The 27,137-nt window shown below is 43.2% G+C and overlaps 1 protein-coding gene across 1 annotated transcript in view; it reads left to right on the top strand.

Moving 5' to 3' along the window:
• The first annotated feature begins 15,616 nt into the window (after positions 1–15,616).
• The window catches only part of ppp2r3b (protein phosphatase 2, regulatory subunit B'', beta), an 84,541-nt gene continuing 73,020 nt past the window's right edge, over positions 15,617–27,137 (top strand). Inside the window, exon 1 of the mRNA XM_035393843.1 lies at positions 15,617–15,700. Coding sequence (XP_035249734.1) covers positions 15,623–15,700 — 78 coding nt within the window. The 5' untranslated portion in view covers positions 15,617–15,622. The remainder of the gene's footprint in view (positions 15,701–27,137) is intronic.

Genomic DNA, 27,137 nt, shown 5'->3' with positions numbered 1-27,137 from the left:
AGCATTTAATACAGTATCATCACAGTACAGTATTTGGGAAAAGCTTTTATCCAGAGCGGCTTACACAGATAATATTTTTGCATACAATCTATTTATGGATCTGGATATTTACTGAAGTGAGAGCCAGGTTAAGTGCCTTGCTCAAAGGTGGAACGACAGCAACGCAGTTTGAAACTGTATCCACAGCATTTGCGCTACAGCCCCATTTCACTGTTACACTACCCTGCCATTATCAGTGTAATGCTTAATGTGTGCAGTTGAGTGGCTTTCATTCCAAATGAATCTTTTCTGGTCAGGTGAAGAAATGAAATCTTGGTGTTTGTGGCCAAGGGCAATAATTAATTTGATTTTGTTAATTAATTTGATCAGTTCGGTCGACACACTCAATCTATAGGTGTGTATTAAATGTAAATCTACGAAAAAGATTAGACGTAATATATTATGAATGTAATGCTCAGTGTTGGAAGTCCAGTTCTTCATTATCAGACTCTGTCCATCATGGACTTCTCGTAAAGTCTTTCCTACCCCTTTTTCCTTCATTTTTGTCTTAATTTTACTTGCATGTGAAGCGTCTTAGAGATACTCCACAAGGAATGCTCGACAAAACAAATGTATTATTATTATTATTATTATTATTATTATTATCGTTATTATTATTATTATTATTATCACTATTATTATTATTGTTATTATTATTATCATCATCGTTATTACTATTATTATTATTCTCTGCTGAGTAATATGCAGTGTATTCATGTCACACATGTATAATCACGGTGAGTAAGACTGCAGTAATGAATTAGAAGCCTGTATGGGAAAATATTATCTGGAGAAAAAAAACCAGCAGTGAAGCAGTGGCCTGAAGCCTCGGAGCTATGCACCGCTGCAAAAACGGTTTTCCTGAAAAACTAGCCGATCAACTAATGGTGTAAACGCTGTTAATTAGCCATACAGGAGCCCAAACAGGCTCTTTTTTTTGCCTGTAACTAATAAGAAATCAATTAGCTAATGAATTGGTCATTAAGTGAAAAGCTAATCTTTGCCGGGGTATTTTTTAATGACTTTTTTGCCTATGATCCCGTCTAATTGCCGTTGTCATACAGATCTCTCAGCTTTCAGCATGCCTAATGATGCTTCATTAGATCATAACTGGCACTCTTGGAAGATTTAGAGGCAGACCTTCTTCCCAATTAATTTTAATTGCCAGACATTCGCACAAACAAGTGCTTGCACCTTGCTGAACAGGAGAGAGATCTGGCATCGCCGGCGTCTCCTTCATTACCTCATTTGAAGCGATTAGGAGGCAGCGCGGGGTTACCGCCGAGATGTCGGGTTTCTGCGTCTCAACTTTAAAGGCCCGTCATCTGATACCAACCTGTGGGTCGCTGTGCTCTCTGCTTATTTGATATATGCTGGGGAGAGAGCGACACGTCTTAGTCTGCGCAGTTAGCAATCATGCAATTCACTCTGTCTGTGTGGGTCTACCTGTACACAAACTGAAAAAAATGAATAAATAAATAAAAACATATATATATGTTTGGAAAATTATCATTTCAAAAGACAAAGGAGCTTTGTTGTATTGTGTTTGTGTGTGTGTGTGTTCATGTGCATGTCTGTGTGTGTGTGTGTGTTCACGTGCATGTCTGTATGTGTGTGTGTGTGTGTGTTCATGTGCATGTCTGTGTGTGTGTGTGCGCATGTGTGTTCATGTGCATGTCTGTGTGTGTGTGTGTGTGTGTGTGTGTTCATGTGCATGTCTGTATGCGTATGTGTGTGTTCATGTGCATGTGTGTGTGTGTATGTGTGTTCATGTGTGTGTGTGTTCATGTGCATGTCTGTGTGTGTGTGTGCATGTGTGTTCATGTGCATGTCTGTGTGTGTGTGTGTGTGTTCATGTGCATGTGTGTGTGTGTATGTGTGTTCATGTGTGTGTGTGTGTGTGTTCATGTGCATGTCTGTGTGTGTGTGTGTGTGTGTGTGTGTTCATGTGCATGTCTGTGTGTGTGTGTGTGTTCATGTACATGTCTGTATGTGTGTGTATATCTTGCAAGCCAAAGCGAGTCGTTTGCCAGGTTTCTCACCAGCAGGATGGGGGAACATTTCTATGCTTGTGGAAATGTTTTCTCCCCATGTGTTTTCAGTTTGGCCCCCATAAAAATATATGAAACGTGCCCAACATCAAACGTATTGTCATGGAAACGGGACATTTGAATATACATCAGTTCCTCTGGGGCATTCTACAGCTTATCCTAAATGTTCCTTTCTGACACACTTTTTCTTCTTGCGTGGGACTGAAGGACATGCCGATGATGGTCATCCTCTTGTTCACTCAACCACTCGCACACGTACACACATACACACGTACACACACTCACACACTCACACTCGCACACTCACCGACTCTCTCACACACTAAACCAGCTCACTCACCCTCCGTCTTGTCCTGAAAGGGCTGGTGCAGGTGCTGGGTTTAGTTTCAACAAAGCAGTAACACTCCTGATTATACTAATCAAGGTCCTTAGCAAAGACTCTGGTGGTTGATTAGTAGAATCAGGCGTGTAACTGATTGGTTGGAACAAAAGCCTGCACTCATATTGGCCCTCTCTGGATAAGACTGCGGGACCCTGCTGTAAGTGAATGGCTCATTTGGCGTAAGCCTGTTTGTTAAAGAATGAAATGACCTCATTATATTCCATGGGAAGAAAGCACCTTTAAGTTCTTGACTAAGACCACCAGTTCTTAACCATTATGAGAGAAATGATCAAACAGATTTTAAATCAGCACTCCAATCAATCCAAACCCAAACTGAACAGGAGAGGTAGTCACTGGAATCCCAGGAGATTTTTTTGGCATGTTATGTTATCCTATGTCAGGGGTATTGAATGTTGTAATTTTATCAGTCTATGCCAATGTATGTATATATTTTTTATTGAGGTGTATTATTGAGATCTTTTTTTTTTTAAAATATTCCTATTCATTAGGATTTGACTTCCCATGGAAATAATTCAGTTATCAGGGATATGATCAACAACAGTCATTAAAAAACATTTTTCCTGCAATCTTGCACGGGTTTCCTGCCCATTCCAGTCATTGATCTTTTCCATACGATTGCTCTTCTGAAAATGAGTCGCTACGCACAGATTATTCCAGTTCGCCTCTCTGCGTGGGGAGTCAAACAATGACATTATTGTTCCGTTCTGGAATACATTTCCCCCCTCCGTGTTCTACGCACTCTTCTGTGCGCTCGCATTAACAAAATGTGTTGGGCAAGCACATGCTCTTCCTGTCCCAGCGGTGCTGCTAATATGCTCTTAGCCCCACTGCCAAAATACCGTGCCTTTGAGGCAGCTATTTCTGGAAAATAAGAGCGAATGTGTGGTGTGGCCAGAGAACTGATTTATATAGAAGCCAATCGCTGTGGCCCAGAGTTTTCCGAGAGTGCAAGGGTCTGGCTGGACTGGCTTCACTTGAGCCGCTCCTTTCTGTAGTGGGATGAATGGTGCGCCAGATGTCTTATCAATGCGTAGCAGCAAACATCGCGACCATACCTCAGTACGTGGCAGACGAGAAAGTGGACTGGAGCAAATTGTGCACCCGTAACAAAAAAAATATATAATTTCATCATCTGTTTTAACACAAAGAACACTTGAACTTGCTTGGAATAACGCACTTGTTGACTGTTTAGGACGAATTACATGTTACAGCAGTGGATGCGTTACTTGTGTTGGTGTGTCGTCTTCAAACGGCGATTTGAAGATGGAATCGACAGACCGGATCTCTAAGATTTCTGGGCCTTGTAGGTTTTTACATGAAAGAATTTATGCAAGTGCATGGCCATTCCTAAATAGGACAAGAGTACATGAGCACAGGCTGATGTCTGTACATCACTACAAAGGACCTACCAAAAGGTTTAGTGACACTGGTCCAGTGGTGGTGCACTGGTCCACTGTCCATATATATAGGACCAACTGAGGCCTTTTCTCAATATACTTTATGTATATGTATAAAAATGTATATTGAGTCAGTGATGCTGTTCCTTACCCATGGGACATCCACTGACATTTACTGGCAGTCTCTGATATTAAAAAAACAAGCCAAAGAAAGAAAATAGTGACACAATGCAAACTCTTTCACAATTTACATGTTATATTCTACTGCAAATGTTCTTGTGTTAAGTAATCTGCATTCTGTTAAACCTTCCCTGGCATTTAAATTGAATAGTACCATTTGACTTACACCCAGAAAGACTGAGAAAGGGTGTGATATGTGTCATGCATCTAAGGCATAAGGCCAGGTTTCCTGTGCTTATAAAACCTCTTCCAAAAGTGCATATTACTGAAAATAAATGTATCATCTTCTGGAAATCTGATCCAATTGATTAGTAAATCCCTAAATAAATGTGGGACGTTCATTGTTCATGGTGCATATCCATTTCTGCAGGCCATTGTTGCTGGCACGTTCGGCCTGAAGATCAGTTAACAGCTCAGTACGCTTCGGGGATTACAGTTTAGCATGAAAACATAACTACCATATGCGGGGGCTGCATTCAGTATCATGTTTTAGATGGCCTAGATTGTGATAACGACTTACTAAAATGAAAACAACATATCCCATTTTTGTGCAAAATTACATTTGCAGAATCATACGCAGCGTACTGTATTACCATATTATTGTCAGTAAAAAAAAAAAATAAGGCAGGTTGTGAAAACAAAAGTATTTTTTTAGCTATTGGAGTATTTTTAAGTATCTCTGTAGGTTGTGATAAGTCATGTCTGGCAGTCACGTCTGGAAGCTTTCATCCTCGATTTCCCCGAGAGCTTGGACTCTGCTGCGCTGCATTGGTCTGTCAAGAACGCATCATCCCCCCTCTTTGGCCAGCGCTAAGGAATAGCTCGGGGAAAGAAAAAAAAAAAAAAAAAGGTCATGGATTAAAAATCTGTTTCGCATTGTGCCTTTTTGCTGTCTCTCAAATCCAATAAACGAGAGCAAATCAGATTACGGCGGCGCGTAATTTAACTTTATGACGCCGCGGCGAGCATATGCTCATTCGCCCAATCGAATCATTTCAAACGCGTACGCGGCGGGGCCCGGCCGCGACGCCGCTGAGGAGACGTGCGTGGCTCCCCCCCCCCCCCGGTCGCCGCCCAAACGCTGTTCTCAACACGACCGGTTATCCTAGTCTGCTGCGTTAGCCTATTCATTTAACGAGTTGCACAAATAAGAAAAAGATGGTTTTTGTTATGCGTTATGGGGAGGTAAGTTTCTAGGGGGGTAAGTTGCAAGCAGTGCTCGGGAAGATTACGTGCCCTAGGAAGATCATTTAAAATATTGTGTTCTTCCTGTGTCTACTCTGACTCTGTAATTTGTGCGAACGTATGCAGTTCCAGCGCAGCGGTGAAAAATGTACATCTCGTAAAAATAATGATTGGCAATTTGTCTTTGCTTTGCTCCGGAGCACAGATCCAGCTTTATAAACTCTGCTTGATCTTAACCAGACGCTCCGAACTCCGGTATCCACAATCCCGGCCTTTGACACGGCTCAATACCATGAGGCTGTTTAGTTTCATTCGCCCCCTTGTGAAGCAATTGGGATCAACGGGTGTAATTCATTACTGTCCAGATCCTTTGCTCATTGTGAGGGTTTGGGGAGCGTTACTTGAGCCTTGGGTCCCCCCCCCCTTGCCCCCCCCCCCCCCTCCCTCAGAGCGGGTACAGGTGGGCATCTGGACTCAGCGAGGGGACAGCCTGCCCGTCCGCGGAAACAGGGGGAGAGAGGTGCTCGTCCCCGCAGATATTATGCAAATCGAATTTGTTAATTTGGTGCCCCCGTTTCGGGAAAGTCTGCCGCTGACACCTGCCACCGTTTCAAGTGCTGGGGGGACTCAGATCCACAGTGACACCAGCTTCATTAAATAAACAAACCAGGTTCCCCATAACAGCATTTGGTGGAGCGCCATCAATCCTCGTACATTTAGATCAACGCAATTGGAGATGACAGAAAGAGAGAGAGAGAGAGAGGGGCCAGCTTGGCTGCCCCCACACGCAGGGTGTGGACAGGGTGCGTTCTGTTCAGTTTTTCTGTCCCTTGGCCTGGGATGGGTACTGATGTATTTTTCAGTGCCAAGTCCCACGTTCTAAGGTCCTCTCGCAGTCTTCCGAAGCTTCGTCTAAATTTTATGGGGATTCCGATGACAGGAGGCCGCGCCACAGCACCACTGGAAAAACGCAGTAACTTTTTTGCCTTTTATTTTGACATTCATTCTTTTAGACCGTCTGTCTCTTTTCTCAGTCATTTATTGTCTCCGCCCCAAGCTGAAGGCGATTAATCTCGTAACCTGGCAACGAGTGAAGAACAGAGACCTCATGCTGATGCTATTAGTGACAGATTCAAAATGTCCTGTTTTGCTGCACATGTGCGGTGTGCACAACATCATTTATGACTTGTGATTTATGATATAAAAGAACTCTTCAGGGGCAAAATGGAATGGAATGCTGAAAAGCTGTGCAAGGTTATAATGCTTAATGGGCAGTGTTTTTATCCTTCAACCGGTCATCTGGATGTGGGGATTACACTTTACATGTTGGCACTGACTGGATCCTAAGTGTTATGTACTTCAGAAGCCGTCTGCCAAGGCATCGCTAATGTTTCTACCAAGAGGGAGTGAACGAAACATTAAACACACGGGGACATTAACACACTGTTAACATGGAGTAATGACAGGCCTCAAGCCCAGAGCTCCAGCTTAAACAATGTGGGCCTTGACTGAGATGGTATTTCAGGCTTGTATTTCCAGAAAGTGAAATCAGAAGAGGCTGCCACATGTTGTTATTCCCCATAAACCACTAAATCTAATGATCATGGCAAGTTTCACCTCAGCGAACACTGCCTTCCCAAATTCCTTTGTTTTTATCCAAACACAACCAGATTTTTACCAAGCAGTTGATCTAAAAGTGCAAGTGTAAAAAAAATAAAATAAAATTCTCAAAGCCTCTTTTGTGCAAAAACCCACTTGATTCCTCTCATATGAAATGCATTGCTCTGAGCTGCAGATGGGTTCTTGGCTTTCATGCGGTGTGTAGACTCCTCTCAACTTTGATGACTCTGAACTTACAAGTATACATGATGTTTACATGCCATTCCTAATAATTTCTTAATTTAGGTTACTGTCTTTATTTATTAAATTTACTCTATTTACTGTCCATCAGTCCCTTCTAAACCCTGCATGAAGGCACAAGCTTTTGAAATAAGATGCCCTCCATCTGGAAAAGCACTACATTAAGAGACATTGAAATGTTTGGTTTTTAATGGTTAAAAGACAGTTGAAATAGAAAGCCCATCTAATACAGAAATTCTATAGAAAATACTAGAGACTAGAGAGCAGTTTGTTTAATGTTTGCATTATTCACAGTGTTTAAATATACACGACAGATCAGTGCACATTCATTTAAATGAAAATTTACAAGACACTAGCTAAAAGATATTTGCTTGTGGATAGTAAAACACATTTATGACTTGTCTCTTATTTATTGGTCATAATACAGGCATTTGTCAAAAGGATTGAGACTGATCTCTCCATACTTTTCGAACAAGAGACGATCAAAAATATGTGGCTGAGCTGGAAGCACTATCATGAGATCCGTGTATAATACAACTCTCTGCATGCTCTTTGGCGCGCTTTATTTTCAGGTGTTTTAAAAAGTTTAGTTGTACGAACCTTTTCTCTGCAAACTTTGCGAATGACTTTGCTTTGAGCACTGTCGGACTTGGCAAAAAGCTTTTTTTTGGAAACTGAACTCTTTGTCTGTGTCAGCCATGTCGTGGTATGTTTTCAAGTTAGAGGGGAATTAGAAAAGAATGCCAATCAGGTATAGCTGAATTGGCTGTGTTAAAAAAAGTTCTGGATATAGTAGATTACAGCTAAATTCATTTCTAATTATGTTTATCAATTTATTAAATGTTTTCAAACTGCATAAACTTTACAAATATTTGTTTTAAACAATTTTCACCTCTTTTTCATTAAAATAGGGTACTGTTTACAGTCTAAATTGCCAATAGGTGTGAGTGTGTGAATGACCTGTCCACAGTGTATTCCTTCCTCTTGCTCAATGCATGCTGGGATAGGCCCCAGCCTCCCCCCCCCCCTCCACCCTGTGACTCTGTCCTGGAATAAGTGGGTTAGATAATGGATGGATGGCTGGATGGATGGACTGTGTCTACGATATACAGCCATTGCCAAATCACATTCGACAAAGTTTCTTGACAAGTACTGCAACGAAAGTCTCGAGCTCTGAAAGTGTGGGACATGAATTTAGCTTGCGCGTTTTGGACTGCAAAGAAATGCTGTTGTCTTCCTGGGTGCTCCTTCCGCAAGCTTTTGGGCTATTTCCATAAACGCTCCTGGCTGTCTCGCTTTTTGCTATTTTGAATGCGCTCGGGCTAAATGCCCTGTCACATTATTTGCGTTTCCCTCCAAACTCTGCAGCTTTTTTTTTTTTTTTTCTTTCCGGAAGGCCGTTTTCTCAAACAAATGCCCGTTACGATGGAGTCCTCCTCAGCAGCAGAAACTTTGTGTCCCAGGCTGAGATCATTGACAGCTTGATGCGAAAAAGGTCAATTGAAATAACAGGTTTGGGCTGTGTTAGGAAAGCATCGCTGTGTCTCGCTTCACAGGGTGGGGAAGCCAGGAGTGTTGTGTCCGTTGCTCGGTGAAAGCAGAGCTGCGTGGTTGGCCCCATCCTTGTTGGTTAAATTTAAATGTTCTTGTTGTAATCGACTTCTGACCTTCAGTTGCAGATCATTTTGCTCAGTATGTAACCAGTGAATATGCAAGAAGTGATGAAAACCAGAATCGATCTGTTTGATTTTAAGAAATAAGGGGTTTATTATACTCCACTCCTTGATGTTGGTATTGTGGGCTTCATAGTTTATATAACCTTGAAAAGTATTTTAGTACTGAGCATTTTAGATAATGTTGTTGGCATTGGAGTGGCCATTGCTCAGTATAATTTTCAGTTACACACATTGTTTTGGCACTTTGGTGTATAGCAGAATTTATTATTGTGATATTGATTTTGGCTCTATTCAATATTGTATAAGTGTCGCAAAGACATATAATATGCTGTGACTGTGCGTTTTTCTTCCAAAAGGTAAAACTGTGCTCTTTTGTTCAACCAGTGGCTGTCCTCTCTGGAAACCATGACCCAGAACTGGCTGCTGATTGGCTGACAGAGATAATCTGGATTACATTAGTTTGACCACATTATTGATGAGCCGATTACTTTTATCTTTGGAAACGGTCTTTGGAATAATAATAATAATAATATCTGGCTGTATTCTAAAATGTTCTTTTTGATGACATTTTTTGGCAGTGTTCTTCCCCAACAGGGCTAAGTAAGGCAGAGTTGCATTGACATTTAGTGTATTTGTTAGCGCACACTTAATATAATCTGCAACACGTTAACCTGGAGGGATTTTTCTTTACTTAAATCTTTCAGTTAGCCTCAGGAAACGAGCATAGCCAGTTTCAGATTTCCTGCTTGTTCTGCAGCCATGCCAGAATTGGACAGTGCAACAATGTGTCATCTGTTAGCATGCCACCAATAATTGGGCGAATATTGGAAAGCTGTGTGTATACTTCAACGGCAAAATATCCTCCGCTTTGGCATAGTTCTGCAGCAACCAAGAGAAAAAAAATTCTTCATGTGTTTATTTATTATTCCTTCCTTCAGTACGGTGTGTAATTTCGTGATTCTAATGAGATCCTGAGTTTTTCTCAGGTGATTTCATGCCATGGTAAAACACAATCGCATTTGGATGATACAGTGTTTTGTCTGTGTTGCTCGACGGTAATCTGTCAGAATTGTTTAAAGGATTTTATAAAATGAAAACTTAATTTAACAAATATGTGCAACTTGTTTGTTTATGGTAGATATCATATTACCTTATTTTTACCCTTTGACCCCCTCAACTGTTTTAATCGGAGGAGATTTGATCGTTGTTTCACTTTCCACTGTGAAACAGAGAACTTTATTGAATGCACTAATTGTATTTTCATGTGCCTTTCATTTTGCTGATTTCAGCATAGTGGTTTATTGTAACCACATGTGCTGTGCTATTAATAGTAAGTCCAGGGGGCTGTTTATAACATCCTATTGAGTGTATAAAAGTACATGTATTTAATTGGACTGTACTTATATTCCAAATGTTCCAAGCATAAACATTTTTGAGGTTTGTTACTTTTTACAATTTATATTAAGTTCACAGTTTACATATGTAACTACACTGCAGCTAAGTATAGGGCTACTGTAGCAGAAACAAGCTCTTGGCAACTGGTGTACCAGTACAAATTGATCTTGTGTAACAGCGTACAAGATTTAAGGTTTAATTTTATGTTTTGGCTAATGATTTGACTTGGTAAGCATCAGCATTGAAGTTCAGAGGGATAGTATTCCTTCTTAAGGCTAAATTTTAGGTTTTGCTGTTGCCTGTACAACTAATAACACACGCTGCAAACTATTTACCACATAGCACAACTATGTAGTTACCATGTAATAAGATGTGGAAACACCATAGTTACTTATTAATTGTAATGTAATTACACTGTGAAATACCCCACTTATAATAATGCTTTATTTTTCTCAAGTCATTTAGAGGTATTTTGTTTCTGTTCTTCCTCGGGGTACAAAACACATTTTAAAAAGAAAACTGAATCACAGTTTAGGGTCTAACAGCATCCTCCTGTCACTCAAAGCTTTGGTGTCACCCAGTGAAGGTGTGCAGGCAGGTGATCACACGTGACTGTAATGCTGTGTGCGGCACGTTAAGCTGTGCTAGCCCCCCCCAGTCCCCCCCAGATGAGCTGGGCTGATGGACCCAGCCGTCTCTGCACACAAAGGGAGCCGAGACGCGGCTGTCATTTCGCCAAACCGCCCCCGAATCCCACGGCAACAAACACATAAACACGTACAGTTAAATATTCTGTACTGTAATCTCACGTGTCGATCAGCCTACTGAGCCTACACAGAGGTTACATGCATTAACGTCAGTCAAGGGGGGAGAGTCCCTGAAGCGCCACCCCAGCCACCGACCGCCACCACCCCCATCCCACCCCCCCACCACCGCCTTATCACCCCCCCCCCCTTATCACCCCCCCAATGGCCATCTCCTTCTCTTTTCCAGCTCCGGATGAGTAAAACGGTGAAGTGTCAGGGCAGGTATAAAGATACAAACCGGGATGACAGAAGCGCATCAGTCTGCCGCAGACTCCCGCCACTTTGATCCGATCCCACTCCCTGCGCTTTATGATGCATGAAGCTGTCAGATTAAGGGGGCTGTTCAAAAAAACCCACCGTGACTGTTGGTTCTGACAGCCGGCGGTGATGGATTACAGACAAAACAAAAGGGTTATCACCTTTTTTACCGCGAACGCCTCGCGCCCTTTATACAGACGTGGGAGGAGAGGGGCTCACAGCGGCTCACGCCGGGGCCTATGGCGGGGCAGGAGAGTGCCACGCTGAAATGCGTCCCCTCTCCCCCCACGGCTGGTCATTTATATGGCCCCGTCCCACCACAGCTGTGGAGCAGCTCACACCAGGGCCTATGGCAGGGCAGAAGAGTGCCACGCTGAAATGCGCCCCCCCTCCCCCCACGGCTGGTCATTTATATGGCCCCGTCCTGCCGCAGCTGCGGTGCTAAATGAAGCTTTTGAGCGCGCCCGGGTCCGAGCCGGGGTACCTGGGCCACTGCGCACAAGCACACATTGATCTAACGGCCCACGGGCCGGGTAATGAGCTACAAGACTGATTGTCGCCGGCACTGCGGTGCCCAGCAGTCACATTACTTACAATTACCAGCGCTAATGACCCGAGCGGGAATGTGTTTCCATCTCACGGTCATGATTGTGTTTGACAACAGTGGGCACTCTGTGGCGCTGCAAATTAGTTATAGGCCCACTCTGGACTGGCTCACGCTGTAAGCTGGGCGCGCTCACACATTCCCCCCCAAAAATCTCTCGGGCCGCACGGGCAAGATGGTCCACCAACGGGACGTTGCGTAACGGGTCATGAGGAACCGTTTTCGGATTTTTCTGTGCGCCCCCCCACCCCCACTTCACTAGCATTTCTTGAGCATTTGGACTAGCGGCTTGAGTCACCGTAAGGATAATTAAAGCAGTACATTAGATGCTTGATTTTCATGTGCTGAGAGAGGCAGATTATGAAAGGTTTTATTAGCCTACGTGAAGAGCTTTCTTCCTTGTTTCCTCTGCTGGGCGAGACATCCCTTATTTAAATACAGGTTTCAAAAAGGAAGGAGCAGGGAGGGATTGTTATTCCACATTGTTTCAACTGCTGACAGAAGCTGTGCAGTTTTTTTTTCTTCTTCTTAAATTCCCTCATTGAATTTAAATGACAGGAGGAGATAATGAGACCCTTTGATGTGACGCTTGAGAGAGAGAGAGGGAGAAGAGAGAGAGAGAGAGCGCGAGAGGGAGAGAGAGAGAGAGCAAGAGAGAGGGAGAGAGAGAGCAAGAGAGAGATGGAGAGAGAGAGGGAGAGAGAGAGAAAGAGAGACAGGGAGAGAGAGAGGGAGAGAGATGAAGAGAGAGAGGGAGAAGAGGGAGAGAGAGAGAGAAAGAGAGACAGGGAGAGAGATGGAGAGAGGGAGAGAGAGGGAGAGAGAGAGAGAGAATAATGATTTAACAAAGGCGGTCTGCTGCACTAAGCAGTGCGTTGCAGGTCAGTTTACGACACGCAGCGGCGCACGTTTCATCTGACAGAGCTCTCCCCGTGTTTACTAGCCGCAGCGACGCTAACGCGGGATGATCTTTGAACAGCAACATCGGCGGGCTTGTAAAGCAGTGATTTTCGGGAAGCAGTAAACAGATAAAACAGAGGCCACACTGGAGAAAAACAAAATAATGGCGCAAATAAAACACACACACACACACACACACGTGCGTATAATTTGCCTATTGCAAAATGGCATTGTTAGCGGCGATTGCATCTCGTTAGTGCGATACCTGGGAGATACGCCTGAGTGCACGTCTTTTCTGTAGGCGCTGTGTGGGAATGGGGTTCATGGCTGAACTGAATCCATTTGCCGGGTGACCCCGGGAAAATTGACAGGCAGGTTTGAAATGACGTTGGGGGAACACGGTTGTTCTCTCTTTGATGGGGAGATGGGTGCAACACGCCAAGCGTTGTCATTTAGCATAACGCTGTATGACGACACACGTCACAACGTCGATGTCAGCGTCCTGTTTGGTGGCAGACGTCATTCAGGAGCATGCTGGGAAGACGATAACAAGTGTCATTGCAGTGAGGGGCAGAGACGGGGACATGGGAATAGGAATTAGGGGAAGTCATCGGTGTTACCCACAGAAAACAGCTAATTCTGTCTCTGGCAAGGCAAAGAGTGACAATCAATAGCTAGTTTGTAAATGGAACCGCAGTGTAGAGAAAATGTCACCCAAACAGATCACTTGGGTTTTCACCAATGAGCATGAATAATCAATTCACATTTTCTACAATAACGACAAACAATTTCGAATTCATACTTTTAACTGGAATGTGTTTTCACCATTAACAGTGTAGTTTTACACAGTTTGAGGGAATTTCAGTGGATCCTTGATTCTTATGAGGAAACCTCTCGTCCTCCTCCAAAAATGAATCACTGTCTCTCCTCCTCTCTCTTTCTCTTTCTCCCCCCCCTTTCTCTCTCTCTCTCTTACTTTCCTAGCTTTTGTCTCCTGCTGATTAGCAGTGACAGGTCTTGGCATCTCCCCTGGGAACCGGAGGATGTCTCATGACTGGCTTTAGATTGTATGATCTAATGGGGTCATGCTTTAAGTCAAGAGTCTATTAATAAGAATCGATAAATACGCCGTAGGAGATGCGGGAGGTGACGGCCGGCGCGGGGGCATTGCTGTGGAAGGGGAAATGGCACCGAGCTGTTGGAGTCTGGCGTTGAGACAAAGCGCCTCAATGCGGTCCACGTCACGTGTACACGCACGCGTGCCTCACCCCCACACCACACACCTGTCTATCTCTCTCTCTCTTCCTCACTTTCTCTCTCTTTCTTTTTCTCTCACTCTCAATTTTTAATTTCAATTTCAGCGTGCTTTATTGGCATGATGTGCACTGTGTTGCCAAAGCAAGAGTTACAAAGAAACAAAGAACAACAGTTCTGTCTCTCTCTCTCTGTAGAATAGGCCCCTGTGAGGAATTTGTAGTCATATGCATGTACTTCTCATTTTCATTCCCTGCGAAATTTTCAAGATATTGAAATATAATTGGAGTCCATCCAGTTTGTTTTACATTATTCAGAGTTTGTTTTTATTCATTTCAACCTTGTTAGTATTTATTTACTTTTTTTTCTCAGGGAGCGCTTAAAATTTTGGGCAGCAAAACAGACTTATAATGTACAGGATTTATAAGAAAATAGAAACAAGATAACATTTTTTATATTGTACGGTTATTATGTGGTCTCTACCCTTTTATAGAGGTATTTATTAGTTTTATATCTTTATTTCAATTGAAGTGAATCTGAGATAACTGAACTTTTATGTAAACTAACGAATGGATTGAGAACATCGGTTATAGATGTTGGCTGTCTCCAACGCACTGCTTTGGCTACGGTTTTTGATAAGCTCAGAATATCAGCTATATTAGAGATTTTGGCCGACCCAAAATCAGTGCCTTGGCAGCAGTTTGTGACGAATTAAGAACACGTTTTTACCTTTTAGGGTAAAGCAGACCTGGCCTTGAAGCAGCGTCTTTTTGTTTGTCAGATAGACAGCCTTGTTTTTTCAGCCAAACCAGCAGAACTGTGCCAACAGCTTCTTTGACCATGGTTCAGAAATAGCTTCATGGAACGTGCGTCGACATTTTCACTAGCCACGGCTACTAGTGAAAATGGCCGTCCATCTTATTGTCTGTCCCCTAGTCTTACCATTGTCAGAACCCATAGCAGCACTGCAAAAAAAGGAAAAGTTTTATCCAGATGACATTTGGCTTGAGAATGACGTACAAGTAGCCTGTATTTGATGATGTAACACCTTTAACGCTGCTAGCGTAACAGCCAACAGCTGAGAGCTCTGTGTGAAACCACTGCCCATGCTCTGCTATGGAGGAAATGCTAGCTGCTGTTTTTGTACAGCAGTATCATCGCTGTGAGATAATCATTTCTATATTAGGGTATTTTTTTTTTTTTTTAAACTATCGCTAATAATCTATAGTCAATAAAATGCGATGTTACATTTGTAAAGTCCGGGTAATAATGGGTTAATTCCTTCTTCTCCTATTAGGTCCAGGCATAACCAGGTGTAAGATTTTAGTGGTTATGACGCAATGCTCTTTGTGCATCACTTTAATAACACAAATGTAGCTTGTCTTCGTTGAAGTTGCCATCTTAGATGATGCCAGAGCATCCTCTCATGCACTGCTAGACAGTGGCGTCTCTGTCTCTGCAATGTGTGTGTTTATGGCTGTCTCATTATATTCAAGCATACTGGCCCTAACCCATGTCGGTACTTACAAAGGTTACATTGCAGAGAACAGAGAACGCTAATATTGTGTCATTTTCTCTTTAGGCTCTGACACTGGAGAAGAGACATGCTGTTGAATGTTGCTGTTCAAGGCTTGCAAGCCAAAGATTTTTGGACATGCACTCTTCCATAATGTTGGTTCCAGTTCTCACTGGGTAAGTGGTGTTGGATTATTTTCAGCTGTATTACTGAATACAATGTTATGTATATTCAATGTTATATATATACTAATGTATCTTTTTTAATATCTTGTCAATATAATATATGTAAGGCATGCCAGATAACAATTAAGCAATACATAATGGAATAATGGAATGTTGTACATAGCAGAGTTCCAGGGGTAATTAATCCAGCCACTTGACATCAGCAGGCATCTGCTAATCTAGGGGTTTCTGTGGGACAGTTAATTAAATCAGCCTCAGCTCGATGTTTGCTTTCCCCCGTGCCCAGAGGAGCAGGTGTAATTGAGCATGTGCAGTGTACCAATGTAAAAAAAAAAAGAAAAAGAAAAAGGCTTTTACAGGGTGATAAAAAACTGAGGGAGACCCTGCCTCAGCCAGACGTTGAGTTCAGTGAAGCAGGAGGTCTGGTAAAGGGCTCCAGTCTGACATCGTTAGGAGGGGACTTGTATTCTCTTCCCACATAAGAGTGTCAGCCCCTGACAAAAGCCTGCACAGCTGACAGGTCATAAAAGTGACACAGTGCCATGTGGGAGGTCAGCATGGATTTTTATAAACTTGCAGGTATTCAGTACCTTTGTAGAGGAACATGGGAGGTAATGAATTCAAAGCCTTTTTGCTGGAGACTGGATCAGTTTTACTTGAGTAAAGGTGCTGGGGGGGGGGGGGGGGGGGGGGGGGGGCTTGGCACACACTGGGAATGCTGCTAGCTGGACCGTGCATTGATGTGTGGCATATGATGTTGCTTAGGTAGGCATGAAAGCCTTCTGTTTTAACCCTTTCAGGATGTGAGATTGCAAAGGTGTGATGTGAGAATGGTCTCAACTGAACATTCTAATGCTGATGTAACAATCACTGCTGGTAACTGAAATCAATGGAGTGCTAGAACACTGACTTAGAATTTTGAAAAAACATTCCAAGAAAAGGGCTAATATCAGAATCCTGGCTATATGGAATTGCAGTGTCACTGGAGGTGAACGGACTGCTGATGACAGAACAAACAAAATAAAAAAAGGCTGTAAAATATTGGTCTGCTTTGCCAGCTTCTTGCTCATGCCCCATTAAAGAGCGTTTTGAATTATTACAAATGCCCCCATAGAATGGCTGTGAAACTCAGATGCGTGTGTAATGGGGCTGCTGGAGAGACAGCCAGAGAGAAAAAAGAGAATCAGCAAAGAGGACAGATGGACCAGTCAGCTTTGTGTATAATAGCCAACCTGTCTGTCGCTGGCCACTGGGGAGGCAGGCCACTGTAAAGCAGTAAATACATTCTGATGAAGACACATAATTAGAGAATAACGTTGTTAATCGTGAAACGGTCTCGAGCGAATGCTGCCCCCCTCCCCCAAAACAAACCGACAAAAATTAAATTAACGTGACAAAAAAAAAACTAATAATATTAACATTTTCTTGTTCTTAGCTGGTCTGTCAGGGTTTAGCTCAATTTAGAAAAGACAACATGGTCAGAACCGGTATTACATTTCACTGAAATGAAGGATCTTTGGCCGTGTCACGGCAGTCCATTGTGTGTAAGTATCAATGACTTGCAAATTCATAATTTGCAAATCAGCGTTATTATCAGGTTAACAATATACCCTCATTATCGAGTCTCTTGTGTTTGTTAACATGGAAAAGCTCTCACTATGAAGCTCTCTTCATAATTTAGTTTGATAATAACCATCCAATATTGTGGCAGCCATTCTGCAGTAGGTAAATACTGATTCCTGTTTGCTGTGATGACTGAGGGTAATAACTAAACCATTTCAATCAAAGGCCGGACACACTGTAATAATATTCCAGCAATACTTTACATAATGGCTATAAACAAAACTATTTGCTGATATGTTGCAAAGGAACAGTGTTTAAATGTACAGTATATTCATATTTTATTTACAAGACCACTAGATGTTCCGGTGTTAGTTAAATCTTTGCTGAAGACCTGAACAAATCCTCTCTTGCTCTGTGATACATTGGCATATGGAGACACAGAAGCATTCTTTTGGAATCATTCCTCCCAGGGAAGAACAAGGGGATTCCTCTTCGCCAGAGAGTATATGTGTGCTCTTCACATTTGTGACGTTTGGAAGGAAAACACGTGCGCACACAAACATCGTTATGTGCGTCTGTTTAGCGTTCTTATGGAATTCCTCTGCCATGGCCATTAGCACAACGGTTTCCTGGCAATGCACCTTGGGAGTCTGAGTCCAAAAATCTCAGAGGGCCTCCATCACTAAAGTGGAAGTGGTCAAAGGACGGTAAACCATGTTACCAGCACAGACATACTGGCTTTCACTGGCTACAGCGTTAAAAAAAACATTCATTTTGCAACTATTCTTCCCAGGGGGTTGGATTTTATATACATCCACAGTCTTAAAAGAAATTACAGAAAGAACATTCAGTTACTTATTAGTTAAACTTCGTTCTGGGCAAGCTTTGTACACAAAGTTGAGGTGGCATGTCAAAGAGTCCCTACACTGCAAAGTTGTCAAGGCCACATAAAGTAATGCTGGTGTAAAAGTGAAGGCGCCTCCATCATTCATTTGGTATTGGGCATAAGTGATTTCCACTGGCTTCTCTCTCATTCCTCTTCCGTAATGGATCCTGTCAAAGGTCTGTTATCTCCAGATGAATGAACTTGCATTTTACTTTGCTGCAGGTGTACAGTAAACTCATTTTGTCTTAGGACAATGTCATAATGACATTGTATGTATTTATAAGTTTCTCTGAATATCTTACAAAAAAAAAATCACACGTAAAAATCACAGTTTTCATTTTTTTTCACGTTAATGAAAATTTCCACATGCAAAAACAAACTGTGACATTTAATCATGAAATTACACATTTTCACATGTGACTGACTTAGTCAAATGTGAACTACAATATTCACATGTGAAAACAAAACGTGACTTGAAATAGCATAGGTTACCCGCTCTCTTCTTATGAGTGGGATTATTTTTATAGTTCATATGTGTACTCTTCAAATGGACTCTTCTTGGGTGTTCACATGTGGTTTTTGAACATGTGATCTTTCCCTTAAGAGTCCAGCCAATCAGTTACCTGTGGTTTCTTAGGATGTTAACAATGTCTTAACATTCCCCTGCGCAGACCTCAAAACGGGAATAGATCCTTTCGGTTTCATGAAACCTAATACACACTAAGGATAATTAGTTCAAGCGGTTCTTAGACTTATATTTTCAAATATTGAAAAAAATGAGGCCTGTAAATCAGGAGTGTTTTGGGGGTGGGGATGGGGGGCAAGATCAGTCATGTGACTAATATCTAATACATCAGTCTTTGCCATCAGGGTAATAAGAGGCACCTGTTACTTGGGGAAAGCCAAAGTACAGTAATCAGCTTCCAGGGCCTAGCTGAGTCCTTCGTCCCGACAGAGGAAATGTTGTGTAGACTGTGTAAGATGGCTCTGTACCCCCCCCCCCCCCCCGCCCCCTTAGAGTAATGACAGACTCCAGCAGCCTGATGAGCTTCATTGGTTTAGGATCGTTCGGAATCTCTCCGCATTAACCCTACTGATTGTACATGCAGACGTTATTAGGGTCTTCAAAAAAGAAGAATTAGAAGAAGAGAAAAAAAAAAGAAAAGGAGGAAGGAAACCGGAACAGCGAGTTCCTCCCCTAGATCTAATCATGGCCGCCCATTTCACGCAGGAAAGCCTGGAGACAGGATAGCTTCAGCTGATGGGGGGAAAAATACAGAGGGGAAGGCCTGACGATTAAGGCCATCGAGCAATTTAGTGTATTTTTCCCCTCCGCAAAGAAGGGATGGAGATTATGTTCAATTTGGAGCAAGCCGCGGCGGGGTTCGCTCACCTCCGTCATCAGGATTAGGGCCCGGGCGGTGTCAGCCGCGGCCCTCTGGGAAATCAGCGCGTCTCCAGACAGGTCAGCGCCCGCTGGCCCGCGCATGCATATATTCATGGGCTGAACCTCTCACATCGTCATGGCGCCCGCGGAGGAGGAGGAGGAGGAGGAGGAGGAGGAGGAGGGAAAAAAAATTAAATAAAAAAATTCATTTAATTTACAGAATCAGCCCCATTCAATGCATACATGCATAGGGGGGGAAGGATGCTTACGAGCAGCTAGCCGTGTTGAAATTCACCCGGTAGGCTGAAATGTATGCCCGCGGAAACCGCTCGTCAAACTCGGGCCCGCCGAATCGCAGTTCATTTCAGCGGCTGGTTTTGCCTGTGCTCTTCAACCGATGCAGTTGTGGGAGTGTGGAATTTCAGTTCATGCAGATTCATTACCAAAGCATAATGTTGCACTGTGCATGAGAATCAGGGTTTTAAAAAAAATATATATATTTTTTTGCCACGTTCTGTCTTCATTTTTATTTATTTCCGATTTTATTGCGTTCCAAATATTGGACAGGAAAGAGTTGTGTCTGAAAATATTGTGCCAGGTTTTTTTTAATGAGCAGAAGCACCTGGGTAAAATGTAGCTACAAATAACATTGGACGTTGAAGTGATTTAGATCTTTGAGTTTTGCAAATGCAGCTGTGAAGTTCAAACAATGCAGCCCCAGCAGGAGAGTGGGAGAGTTTGCTTGAGTGCTCCAGCTTGTCCGTCTGTAAGCTGCAGTCGTTCAGAGTCAGCCGGTGCCTTACAGGAAGTGGGACAGCGGTGATGATCTCATCTCCCCTTATTCACACGGGCATCTGCGAATATCTGAAGAGAAGAAGACAGGAGGCTTTGTCCGTCAGCTAATCAAACGTGCAGCGGCCTCTTTCCCAGATCAGGAAAGGTTCCTCTCAGATTATGAAGACTCGTTTAGCTTTTCCTGCGTTGTGTTCCCACCCCTGTCTCACAAACGAGACTCCAATCATACCGTACGTCAGTAGTGCACATGTTTACCAGCCCAGAGGCTCAGGTCGGCCGCCAAAAGGGCTAAGCAGCGGCCATTTTAAATCCGGGTCTGAGCAAATGAGGGAATGCGCTGGCCAGCGAATCCCGCCATCGACGGAAACGGCGGAGGAGCCGACGATGGCGGCCGAGGCATCTCCAGCCAGCCGCCATCTGCATCTGGCGAGGGGTCTGGCGAGGGGCCTGGGGTCTGAGCGCCACCTGCTCCGGCAGGTCCCCCGGCCGGCTCCGAAACGCGCCACGATGCAAATTGGTGACAAATTATTCCGTCCGGGATCTGAGAGGTATCTGATGTAAATGATCAAGATACGGACTGGCCCTGTTGCCATTAACCGCTAACTACAACATCTCGCATCCCCCACCCCCACCCCGACACAGTCGCTCGCTACTGCCCGTCCCTGAACACCAATTCCACTGCCCCCCCCCCCACCCCACCCCAAACACTCTCTCTCCTACAACCCCCCCATTCCCCCCAATCCCCCCCCCCCCCGCCCCTGAACCCCCCTGAGAGTGGGCCTCAGATGCAGATCACCTCCATTAGTGCTCAACAGCGTTCCCCTCTGAGTGGTTATGGCTCCCCAGCCGCAGCCTACAGGTGTAGCCCCAGATTAAGCGAATAAATTCATCCGCTCAGCGGATCGCGTCCCCTGACCCCGGCCTGCCAGGCACTGAATGGAAATGTGTTGAGAGGCAGGGCTGTGATCTCAATCTAACCTGGCCTGTGTTCAGCTGACAGTGCCGAGGCTGGAGATGGAGTCGGAGGTGGGGGTGGGGGTGGGGCTGGAGCGCGTTGGGACGTCCCTGTATGACACGAGCCAAAAAAAATACATCATTCCAAACTGACTTTTTTTCCCCAGCATCTTTCGTTGACCTTAGATCTGTTTCTAATATTGCTTTTGAGTCCCTTTCATAGATTTGCTGGAAAAAAGAAAACCCTGTTAACTTAAACTCCCGTTTAATTTCCCTGTAATTTAATCAGAAACAGGCCTGTTTTGTCTTCCCCTCTGGAAATGTGTGCGCTGTTAAAAGGTTTTGTTGCTTTTGTTGTTTTGTTTGTTTTTGATATATTTACGCATTGTGAAGTGGTCGATTTCACCCCCCCCCCCCCCCACACACAATATGACACCGCTTTTCTGTGTGTGTCAGATTGCCTTTTGAATTTACCTTCTGATTCTGTCAGGGTGTATTGTAGTAGGACTAGTGTGGGGGGGGCTGGGGTTGGGGGAGTGGGGGGGGGGGCAGGGGATGATTCCACTGCGCCCTGAGCATTTTCGTGAAGGCAGGAACTGGCTCAAAGGCTGTCAGCACACCCTCTCCTGGTGCTCTCTCAGCTGTGTTCCCAGTAAAAGCTGGGTGTTTGACAAGAAAAGGGTTTATCCAGAACACCCGTCACACCGTCTTCATCTTGACGTTTCTTTTACAGGGAAAAAGAAAAACATTTTTTTTTTTTTTAATACAGAAAATTTGATGTGGATCAAAGCGATTTTAAGGTTACAGCTCTCCAGGCAGAAGGTCAGATCATTCAGTGATGAGAGAGTGTAATGTGTATTTACAGAGAAAATCCTCTAGGATTTCTAAGCCAATTAAACAGCTAATGGCTGTTTGGAATTAGGCAATATACCGTGACTCACTATTTGTGCTTCCTTGTGCTTTGTGCTTAGAAACAGTCTGATGTCTACAAAAATAGAATTGAAATTTGAATTTAAACTACAATGACTGAGTAAACGATTACTTCAGAGTTGCCACAGTTAATTTTAGAGTTTTAAATGAGATTAAATTACCCAGATTAAATTACACCTGACCCCTGATTCTGGAATATATTGTTTTAATTTAGTAGTGCATATTTAGTGCAGATGTTGTTTAGGAAAGGGGGAGTAACTGTTAGTTTGGAGAGTCAGACACACTGTGAACATGCATTTCTTTGGGCCACAAAATGATGACTGACCCTGATTTTTGTGTTTCTAAATCAATCAGTGATGTTCTTATGGCCTGTATTCAGTCAACATTTGTCTTTCATGTACAGGTAAACTCAGACCTTATAATTTTTCTTCACGAACTCAGTTTGGCAAGTTACTTTTAATGATTGTGCTGAAGTGTGTTTGTGAAGAAATAATGAATTATTGCGTCAGTTTTATTAGTCAACCTTAAGGACACATTTTGATTGAATCCCAGCCTGTGTTGTCTGAGAAGCTGAATGGCCAAAGGCAAAGGTACGCGAGGGACAGAAGAACAGCATTCAAACTGATTACAGCAAATGGAAAACGAATGGTTCTGAGAGGCTTGTTTTCTTATTGCAAAATGGCGGCAATTTCTCCAAAACAGCAGAATACCCAAGCTATGGAATTAAAAGCGCTTGTCCTGTTTTCCGTGAATGACAGCAGTTGGCCTTTTTTGTCGCGCTGCTAAGTGGATCTGGCATCTTGGAAGGCCGTCCCTGCTTTGCGGTTGTTGTTTTTGACTCCAGTGTCTCTTGCTGTTTGTTTACAAGCAGAGCAGGGACAGGAGGAGGAGGAGGAGGTGGAGGGCCTTACAACCACAGCATTTCTGGGGTTAGCGCAGACTCCTTTAGAATCAATACGCGCAGCTCCGTCCTCTGTGGATGCCTTCAGGCTGTTTTGGTCATCCCTTCAAACGCTGACCGTGGGCCAGCCATAAATATAGGGTTACAGATAGTGCCAAGAATAAAGGCTCCCTCCATTCTCTTCAAACATTTTGCCTTTGATTTAATACTTGTTTCTGGTTTTGTGGGAAAAAACATTGTGGGACCGCAGCAGTCCAAATCAAATCGAAAGCACGTCCGAGCACATCTTCACACATCCAAAAAGGCGGTGGCTCTGAAGCTTTTGTTTGGGCTCTCCCCGATGCCTCAAGGCAGCTAGCTTTTCCTGTCATACTCTTTCACTTAACCATTTAAGGTGTAATATCTCAGACATGTGAATAGAATGTTCTTATTTGAACATTCTAATGCTGATGTAACAATCACTACTGATAATTGAGAGCAGCAGAGTTCTAGAATACTGACTTAGAATTTAGAAGAAAAAAAAAGAAAAAACCTACTTCAAAGGGTTTTTAAAACAAACTTTTCAATTCTTTCATGAGTTTTTCCTGCCCAATTTAAGCAGCTGTCTGTCCAAGTCCTGCTGCTCTTGAAAAAACATTACAAAAATGTTTTTTCTGCATGTGTGTTGAGATGGCCTTCACCTATACGGCAAAACTTTGCCATACAGTAGCATCACTGGACACTTTTCATCACCGGCTAGTTTTCCTCAACAAACCAATGTACAAATGAGTTGTTACTCCATTGTGCAAAAGCACATCTATGTCACAAATCTTTCAGGTTTTTTGTGTTATTAAAATGCTGACATAAAAAGGGCATTTGTAATTAAAATATATTTTAATAGAGTGACATCAGTGTGCTTCATTAAGTATCATCCACTTACAAACATTTGCCAGCTGATAATGTTAATTTATTATGAGGCACTTTGATTTTGATTGAAAAGATTGGATCTGACATTTTTATGACTTTTATGGTCGGCAACATTAGTCTGCCAAGTTTCAAGGCAGAAATGTGTATTCATATGAACCAGAGCAAAGTGCTATGCTGATTGGCAGTTATATGCATTGGTGTGATATTGCGTAGGCTGTTAGTCACCCATTGCAGTGCTCACTGAGTCTTGAAGATTATTTAAAAACAATTATAATTAAGAGAGATTTTTTAAAAAGATTTGGCTTTGCTTTAAAATTAAAATAAATATTGTTATAGTTAGAAGAATTGTTACTGTGACAGAAGGTCTGTCTGCTCAAAAAGCCAGAGTACTTCCAGAATTCTCCCTCATTATATTACTTATACATGTGCATTATTCAGGTATCAAGAATATTATGGGTCATTTAACCTCAATCAAACTATGTAAACTACCGTGCTCCCTGTTGGATTGATTCTTTGGAAGGTAAACTGCGGGATTCGGACTTGTCCAGCCAGAATCTTCATATCCCATTTAATGAAGTAATAATGAAGTGAGCAGAAGTGATCTGGTGCGATTATGTCACCGGAGGAGAATTAATTTGAATAAGGCCCACAGGATTAGCCCGGGTCTTAGCCTCCATGCAGCCTGCAGTGGGGGAGAAACTATTTTGGGGCTCAATTCTCAGAGGATGAGCATAAGGCCCATTTACATAGAGGTCAGACCGCGTATATGTTTTGTGTGTGTCACATCACCTTTTCTTAGTCGCTGTTATCTCTCCTGACATTCCGTTCTTAAATATTAAATTGACAAGAGGAGAGAAAAAAAAAAAACGCGTGGTAAAGCAGCGTTTGTAAAACTGGAGACAGCGGATGGCAGTTGACTCCTTTCCTTCTTCCTCCGCCGTCATCGTTATGAGATGATACAGTTGCTGAAGCACAGCGTTTGAATCCTAAGGACCCAGGGGAGCGGATTTCTCTCGCCCAAGCTCCCTTCTAACGGGGATTAAGAGGATTAGAAACCATTAAATGACCAACCACAAGGTCCCCGAGCAGGTCTGCCTCTCCCAGGTCCCTAGCTCCAGGGGCAGACCTGGAGTCCAGTTTACAAAGTTCCCCTGAAAAGGGGCCTGCTTAGCATGACAAAGGGCGCGGCGATTCGCTGATCCGCCAGAATAACAGACAATGAACCCGCCGCAGTCTACCCACCTCATTTTCATCTGAACAAATGGCATTACACTTGGCAATGACATTGTTCTAAACTCAAACACGGGGCTCGCCTTCCCGTGCGGAGCTCAAGGTGTCATATTAATTATTTAAATCTGCAGAAATTTTCAGCTCTATTCTCTCCAAGGCCCTATCACAGTGCCAGAAGGTCTGGAATCTGCATTAGTTTTGTTAATTAGAGCTGAAACAAGGCTTTGATCTCAATGAACATTGGGGGGTAAAAAAAAAAAGGAAATTTCCAGAATGAATTATTTTCTTTCTAACCTATTTTCTTCAAGGTTTTTTTTTTTTAATGTGTGTTTTAACACCAGCGTGTTCAACTTTAATTTAGGATGTACGATGCCTTTGCACAGAGGTTAAAGGTTCTGAAGTTAACCAGCTTCAATCATAGGGTCAATAGTAAAGGTAATTGCAAAACACTAATTCAGCAGTGGAACCCCACAGAACAGTTTTTTTCCACCCTGCTAGGCTTCATGTAGTACTCCTTGTCGGCTCATTTTGTGAGGATTATAGCAGCCATAACAGCGACAGAAGCATTATAAATAATGGTGGCAAATATGGAAGTGATAGTAGCTACTAAAATAGCATTTTCCCGCAGAAGAAAGGAAAAGCCATTTGACTGTTAAATTCCCAACAATGTTCCAGATGCCCATAGGTTAGCAGCTGCTGTTTATAAACAATACATCTCTGTTGCAGTTGGTGCTAACCCCACTGTAGTACAGCGTGGATAAGTCACAGGGTTATAGACAAGTGTGCAGAGGGGTGTTTTTGAATAAGCACCAATATTTATTGTATGGGATACATATGACTCTACTGCCAGTGTGCTCACAGTGGGGTCAACCTCACACTCTGTTTTCATTTTTGGGGAAAACAAGATAGTGGTAATTATTGACTGTTATATACCGTGCAGCGAGCTTATTTATGTGAATTGCTAAAAAAGAGACAATGGTTATTCTGCAGTTGTCACATACTCTACATATTCTGGCTGACTAAGCCTACGAAGAGTTGACATTACTCAAAAAACAATGCCCCTTTAAGGCTTTTTTCTAGTGTCAGCTTGTCTTCCATCTTAAAATAAATTTGATATGTTGCATTTCTGTAGCGATTGATTGAACCGTTTCTGGGAGGCGCGACAATTCAAGGTCCCGATAACTTGCGCTTTGAACGGGCTGTGGCCGCAGCTTTCGCGATCGCGCACTTCTCTTCCTCCGTCAAAAATAATTACGTGCCTGGCCTTTTCGTTCAGTGACACGTTCTCGCGTGTGACAAGGGCCTTGGTCGTGCAACCGCTGCTGTGCATCGCGGTGGAAAAACAGTGACAGTTCTCTCTATTGGGGTCCGTGTCATCCCTTCCAGCGAAGCCCGATTGAGGAGTTTCTGCATAATTGAAGCGTGTTTTAGGGGAAAGGAGAACGCGGCGTGCGTCCTCACGCGCTGAGGGGCGGGGAGGCGGTGAGAGGGGCCTGGGGTTTGATGCGCAGAAGCCGGGGGCAGCTGTATCGATCGCGACCCCTGCGTTATCCGTCTCTCTTCCTGGATAGTCGGGGTCCAAAATGTGTTAAATGTCTTAAAATCTGTTTATGTGTTGCACAGATGCACTGTATCCCTTACCCTAACACTAACCCAAACTGCATCACACCAATGTATTTTCCTGCAGTTCTACATGCACACGCATTGCCCTTGAACAAAGAATATGGAAAAAAAATTAACTAAAAGATTTGTTTTGACCATTTGTATGTCACTAAAACAACGAGAAACGAGACTGGGCTGTAGGCATATTCTTCAGCACTGTTGGACAATTATTGTAAGGATATCTATTCATACATTTCACCAGTGTGTGTGTGCT

The sequence above is a fragment of the Anguilla anguilla genome, chromosome 15 (genome assembly GCF_013347855.1).
Source record: "Anguilla anguilla isolate fAngAng1 chromosome 15, fAngAng1.pri, whole genome shotgun sequence".
In the NCBI taxonomy this organism is placed as follows: Eukaryota; Metazoa; Chordata; class Actinopteri; order Anguilliformes; family Anguillidae; genus Anguilla; species Anguilla anguilla.
The sequence above is the reverse complement of the archived record's forward strand: the minus strand, read 5'-3'. Positions and strand labels throughout refer to the sequence as shown.